This window comes from Coturnix japonica, chromosome 2, assembly GCF_001577835.2.
Source record: "Coturnix japonica isolate 7356 chromosome 2, Coturnix japonica 2.1, whole genome shotgun sequence".
Taxonomy (NCBI): Eukaryota; Metazoa; Chordata; class Aves; order Galliformes; family Phasianidae; genus Coturnix; species Coturnix japonica.
The window spans coordinates 40,856,287-40,862,883 of record NC_029517.1 but is presented as its reverse complement, the minus strand read 5'-3'; the positions used below and the strand labels follow the sequence as shown (position 1 = coordinate 40,862,883).

The following is a 6,597-nucleotide window of genomic DNA, read 5'->3' as shown; positions in this document are numbered from 1 at the left end:
TGCAGAGAGAAAGCGCTCCCCACTCCCCATCCCATTCCCGTGGGATGCACAGCTCCATCCACAAACTCACCCCTACCCAGCGCCAGCTATGCAGCTGCCCTTCTCCCCTCAGCCAGTGATTTTTCCTGCTGGTTCCTTGTCTCGTCCCCCCTTTCCCTCCCTCCCGGTGTCTGCGTTTCTTGCACCGCTCTCTGTTTACTGACAGGGCAATGTGACTTTTCGCACCGGCTCTCGCTGCTCGCTGCCCTGCCGACTGGGCTGGGCAAAGCCTCTCCCGAGCCCCAGCTGGCCGGACAACTCCCCCCCACCTCCCCTCCCCTTCACACTCGCCAAGCGACAGATTCCACTCTCCCTCCCTCTCCCTTTCTTTTTCCATCCCTCCCACCTTCAGCACAGACCCAAGACGCAGGATCCCGCCGAGAGAAAGCGGCTCCTTGAAACCATCACCGCAGCCCGTGCTGCTAAGGAGGGAGAGGAAAACCTCCACGCCACCTCCTGCAGCGGGGGGCTTCGCAGAGGGGCGATGGCTTTGGGCTCCCAGAGATCATCTCTTACCTTTGCCCGGGGTGTGGGACCCGTCTTCTTCATCCTTCAAATCATCTCCGTTCGGGCTGATGGTGAGTCTCCACTCCACTCGGGCTGGGTTGCTGGGGCTGGAAAGAGAGCTCTGTGTTGAAATGTATTATTGAAATATACAACAGCAACAACAACAAAAAAACAACACTAAACCAACCTTTCTTTTTTAATAAAAAACTTAAATACGCGCCCCAGCCTGGGTTAGGAAACGTGTGATTCAGAGCTTTCCGAGAATCTACAAATATCCTGGGGTGAAGCAAGGAAAGGAAATAAGATCCCAGAAGGCTCAGATTGTTTTATTACAACAAAACGACAGGATAGTGACCTTTTCCAGGGGAAGTAAGGATAACAGAACAAAGCCAGAACACAAATCAGAAGCAGCAGCACTCTATGTTTTGTTTTGTTTTGTTTTTACTTCTAATTGAAATTACCATCTTTTTTTTTTTTTTTGAACGACTTCCACATCTGCCCAGCTCAGATGTCACCAAACATCGGCTTACATGGGCAGGTACTGAGGAAGGGGAGACAAGAAGCTGAAGGCTTCTGCTCACAGCGTTTTCGGTTCGGTACCGCATGCTCAGGATAGCAGCTGACCCTCCTGCACGTGGGCTTCACCTGCTCTGCACTGCTGAGGGGTTCGATCGGAGCACAACCTGGGCTGAATCACCATCGGCTGCTTACTCTACAACATACACACTGACGGTAATCCCGAATGGCAGCATCCCTTGCAAGCAGCCCATTCCCCTTTGAATATAATTAAGTCCCCTGATGATGGCCAACTTGCTTTGGTGATAACATTATTAATTTTTAAAACAACCATTTCTTTTCCTGGGAAGGCAGTGCTGAATGGCCGTGTTTTTGGATTTGTTTTTTTTTTTTTTTTCTTTTCATTTTGCAGCTGCAATAGACTTATGCCTGATCTCAGGATATATATATATATGCATATATATTCAGTACAGTAATCCTTTACCATTGATGTTTGCTGCATTATGCCGGAGAACAGTTCCTTAATATTATAGGGCAATAAAAACCTCTTCTTGTTCTCAGAACATTTTTCCTCCTTGGCTGAAATTTATGTCATTTGGTCACAGACACAGAAGGGAAACTGCAGTTCTGACTTTAGGAAGTCCTCCTTCCATAGCAAAATCCCTCTCAAATGAGGAAAAAATGTATCGCTATGGATAAAGTCTCTCCACATAACTTGCAAAAGGTATCAGGATGGGAATAATTAATTTGCCTTTCTTTTCAGGAACACCTCCCTGTTTGCTTTGTTTCTGTAGAAATAAAGGCATCTTTTTGCTTTCTTAATAGACATCCCCTCAAAGAGAAAGGGGAAAATGCTGCAGACCATTTTGAGGCAGAGTTCATGGTAGATTTTAATTGACATCCAACAGTTTGTCAAGTCAACTTTACAAGTGGTAAAGCAATTATAAGAATTAAAGGGCAGGATACTTTATAAGTACTTTATAATTGCCAACCGTTATTACAGCACTGCTGTTCTGACTTTTATTTAACTTTTAAACGTCATTGCTGAAAACGAGTAAGTCCTCTATTAACGTGCACCTCGGCGTGTTCTCCTGCTATTATTACTGTGAGCATTTGTAACACTGTCTTGCAAACAATCTGGCTTAATATACAGAAGAAAACATTTGATTTGAACTTAAAAATTTACTGTTACACATAGATTTACATATTTGAGAAGATCTGAGAGGACAAAACAGTAGCAATCCCCTCTTACATAGCGCATTTGAGCCTGATCCAAACAGGAAACCAGTTTCTAAGTTGGGGAAGTTATAGGTAAAAATACAACTGTGCCTCTCTCTGTTATATGCAAATGTCACTTAAGTGACGAAGGACAGTTCGGGGTGACATGTGTATGCATTGGGTACTTTCAGTTAAAAGTAACTGAATGTTTTGCAAAGTGCTGAAGGGATTTTGACTTCACCTTGTAAAAACCCAATGAAATCCAGACTGGCCCCTGTTACAGGCAACTCCTCAAAAATGCTTAGAATATATTTCCCAAAGGAAGATTTTCGCTTTATTATCTCACACACAAATAATGACTAAGAATGGGCAGGAAACGTGGAGACCATTGGGGTCTGGTGAAAGTGTAAAGCCTTGAAGCTTAATTGATCTCTTTTGACTAATATTTACTACAACGTGTATTGCTGTAGAGTGGATAGACTCCAGAAAGTCAAAGATAAATGCCTAAATAAAGGATAGCTTTGTTTCGCTTTGCAGTTTGCTTTTTCTGCAGTGGAAATATTCTTGTCCATAGCTGTGGTGGTCAGGGTTGGGCAGATATGGGTCTCCTCAGGGCCTGTTCCTGCTCGGACTTATTCTGGTGTTAATGTGCATCAGGGTAGTGCTACTACTGCCAACGCAGTTACTACAAAGTGAGATAGGTTGTGGAAAGGAGTCAATAAACACAGCTCAGCATTCAGTAGCACTGGTAGGTTCCGATTTGTGAATGGGAACCACATAATCAAACAGCAGTGCTGCGGGACTTCTTTTTCTCCGTCAGAACTGACTTCACCTTTATGAAGACAAAGGTTTTAATTATGTTCTTGTGACTGTAGCTGTTCTTAAATACTGGGTATCCCAGTGCAAATGGAAACTTTCTGCAGATCTTTGCTTTGGGATAGGAGAACAAGAGTCTGGTTTCATATGTGTTGTACAGGAGTCACCTCTGCTTTTCTTGACTCTTCTTTTTGTCCCTACTATTGAAATGTAAATAGGTATGAGCAATAGTTTTCTGCAGATTACTTGCCCTGAGAAAAAGCACATGACAGAGAATTATGGCGATTACTAATACACACCTGATATGAGAAATGCTCTATTTGTAACACTTCAGAAATTATTTCAAAGTAGTGGTGTTCTGTTGGCTCAGTTTGGGGTTATGTACAGAACCAACTGGCCTAGGCAGTCACAGAATCATAGAATCACAGGGGTTGGAAGGCACCTCTGGAGATCATTGAGTCATTTGGTAGTGAGCACACACCATGACTGCAGAGGTTGCAGGTGAAAGATTATGAATTCAGAAGGCTAGGCACAGTTAACTCCGGATCTGACCGTACTTCTGACCTAGGAGCAGATATTTCTGATGCTGAAAGTAGAATTTTACTGATACACTGGTATTTGCAGTGTATTGGAGCAGACTGATATCACTTCGATGCTCACACAGCTGCCTTTTTGTCACATATGCAGGATAGATGCATGATTCCAGTTCTATAGGGAAGAAGTCTCACACTGGTAATAATTAAGAATCTCCTAAAGGATTGCTGTTAAGCAGAAGTCAGTGGGCAGAAACAGCTATCAAGTATGTTTCAATAAATAAGAAAAAAAATGAAACAAAGTGAATAGGTATTCTGAAAAGTAAAACACACACACAAAAAAAAATTAATCATCTGAAAAACAGAGTTAAGGAGCAGTTTTAGATCTTCAGTAAAAGTCCTGGAAAATTTTAAGAGGGAAAAATCCTACTGTGGTCTTTCTAGATGAAAAGGCTCTAAAGAAAGTCAAAGGAAAAGAAGGTACACCTCTTCTGCTCTATCTATACAGTCGTGATTGAGTAGCAGGTGTGTAAGCAATTCAGGTCCTACTTGCAAACCAGCTAATAAGTTTGTATGTTGCCAAAACAAATCCATAAGCAATTCCAAATATTTGATCCTAAAGCCTTTAGTAACATTAAAATTTAAGTTCAAACTGAGCTTAGCCGAGGAGGAACTTAAAAATGACCTCCAAATTTTTCTACATTTCTGATGATGCAACATTTTAAGCAGTTTGAATTAAATAAGACTTTGTTTATTTTATTTTCTCATAGAAATAAAACTACATTTGTGAACATTCTGGTAATTACCCAGTTCTCTCCCTGTAATTGTATAGTTTTACTGAATCCTCCACCCTTGCTATTACAATCAAGGCCATTGTTACACACAGCCATAGAAATGGAAATGAAATTGCTTTTGAAGTACAGAGTTGAACTTCTCTTCCTCCACTATCCTTTACTTCCATTTGAAGACTTTAGCATTTAAGTAAAAATAAAGAAGCATCCAAAAATGCACATTGTTTACCACGGATATTTCATTAGAACTGTTGAGGTTCTACCATTTGAGCAGGTAAAATGTCATCAGATCAGTACAATAGGCATGCCTTTTTAAATACTTCATTTTATATTATTTGTCAGAGACGCTTCTGTTTGAAGGTATATTTGGTTTCTTCAAGCATGGTACAATTCCTCCAGAGGATGTGGAAGAATCTGAACTTCAGTAGGCTTTGAACAGTGTCTGTATACCTCAGAAGAACTTGTTCTGTTTGTTCATGTATTAGAATAAATTATCCAACTCTGTCTTCTGCTAATTCCGCTGGGATTCCTACAAGTAAGAAGGAATGGAGTTAGGATTCTTGTGAAGTGTCCCTTTCTGTGCTTTTCTGTATCTGATTATAGACTGTTCTTCAGTCTCTGACGTATAATAAGGTTCAGTTGTTAGAAGCTGAGTTTAGCAAAATTTGAAACTGGAAATAAGGTGGAGTGAGAGTAATGAACCATTGGAACAGTTTACTGTAAAGTGTGCTGTAAATTCTCCATTACTTAGAGTCATTGAATCATGACTGGATGCCTTTTGAAAAGACATGCTCTAGTTCAACCACGAATTTTTGGACTCTGTGTTGGAACTATATGGGGAAATCTACAGTCTAGTTATGTCGAAATTCAAACAAGGTGATAAAAATGAATCCTAGAGACCCTGAGATCTATGGTTATGTTTTCATCCATACTATACTGGAATACTCTTTAATGAAAACTGTATTCAGCTATTGCTTGTTGACAAAATACAAATATACAAAAGGACGCGATCCTTGCGTGCTGTGCCTTATGGAAATATAGCAGCCTTGTATTTAAAACAGGGTGATAGTACATCTCTTGATATTATCTTAGAGGGAAAACTGGTTTCAACTACTCTGCGCTGTCATAGTGTGTTGAACAGAGGGGTGATACCATTGGAATACTTCACAACCCATATAGTAAAACTGACTGTGTATCACTAAGTATGTCAGACAGTTGCACTGTAAGGTGCAGTGCTATAGTCTTTCTCATTTAAGGTATTTTTCTATTTTGATAGGCTTTTCCCCATTGCTGTTCTAGTATGTCTCCTACTTATTTTATCCCTCTGAGTGTCCCTCTTTAAAGTGACGCTGGGCAGAATACTGGGGATCCAAATGTTTTATTGCTAAGGTATCAGGTGAAACTCGCTTGCTACCACTTGTTAAAAAAAAAAAGGGGGGGCCAACAACAAAGCAAAACATAGAAACATAGTGCACATGTTAAAATCTGGGCAGATAGCCACAGAACTTTGGAGTTTTGGAGAAGATTCACAGTTTGTTCTGGTGAGATGGACAGCCATTTTTATCCCCTTCTGGCTGACCAGAATTTCCTATGAAGCAGTTCACTGTAATTTTCTCGACCCTAAAACCCATTTGCCTACATATTTTGGGTATCCCAGAAGTCTAGCAATTTCATGCTTTCTAGCAAGAAGTTAATTTACCTTAACAGTTGTGAAACACCTCTAAAAAATGTAATGCACAATGTAACTGTTAAAAAGGCGAAATGATTAACTTTATTTCTTCTAATTAATTTTTTCATGGAACTGTGTCCTTAAGGATTTTTCTTTCTAGTTTAGCCTCTTAAATAAAATACTAATGTCTGGAAAGCGGGGCTTACTGCTGCGTCAATGTTTATGAGTTTTCAGATGATATGTTGCTGTGATGATAAACTTGCCGTGTGAGTTAGGTCAGGTGATACACAAACTTGTCCTATATACCTTTGATGATGCTTATCAACCCGAGCAGCCTAATTATGAAATATTGAATGGGGCAAGTTTTTAATGTAATCAAAGCCTCAGTAAATGATTATACTCAAACCCTGCTTATCTTTATAAAAGAAAGATGTTCTACAACTAAGGAACAGCAATTTAATGTCATTCTGCTTATATTTCTCCAAGTCCATGCATTCTTCGCCATGGC

At 40.4% G+C, this 6,597-nt stretch overlaps 1 protein-coding gene across 1 annotated transcript in view; it reads left to right on the top strand.

Annotated features, from left to right (window-relative positions):
* The first annotated feature begins 211 nt into the window (after positions 1–211).
* SUSD5 (sushi domain containing 5) overlaps positions 212–6,597 on the top strand; it is a 41,608-nt gene continuing 35,222 nt past the window's right edge. The window contains exon 1 of the mRNA XM_015854159.2: positions 212–617. Coding sequence (XP_015709645.1) covers positions 524–617 — 94 coding nt within the window. The 5' untranslated portion in view covers positions 212–523. The remainder of the gene's footprint in view (positions 618–6,597) is intronic.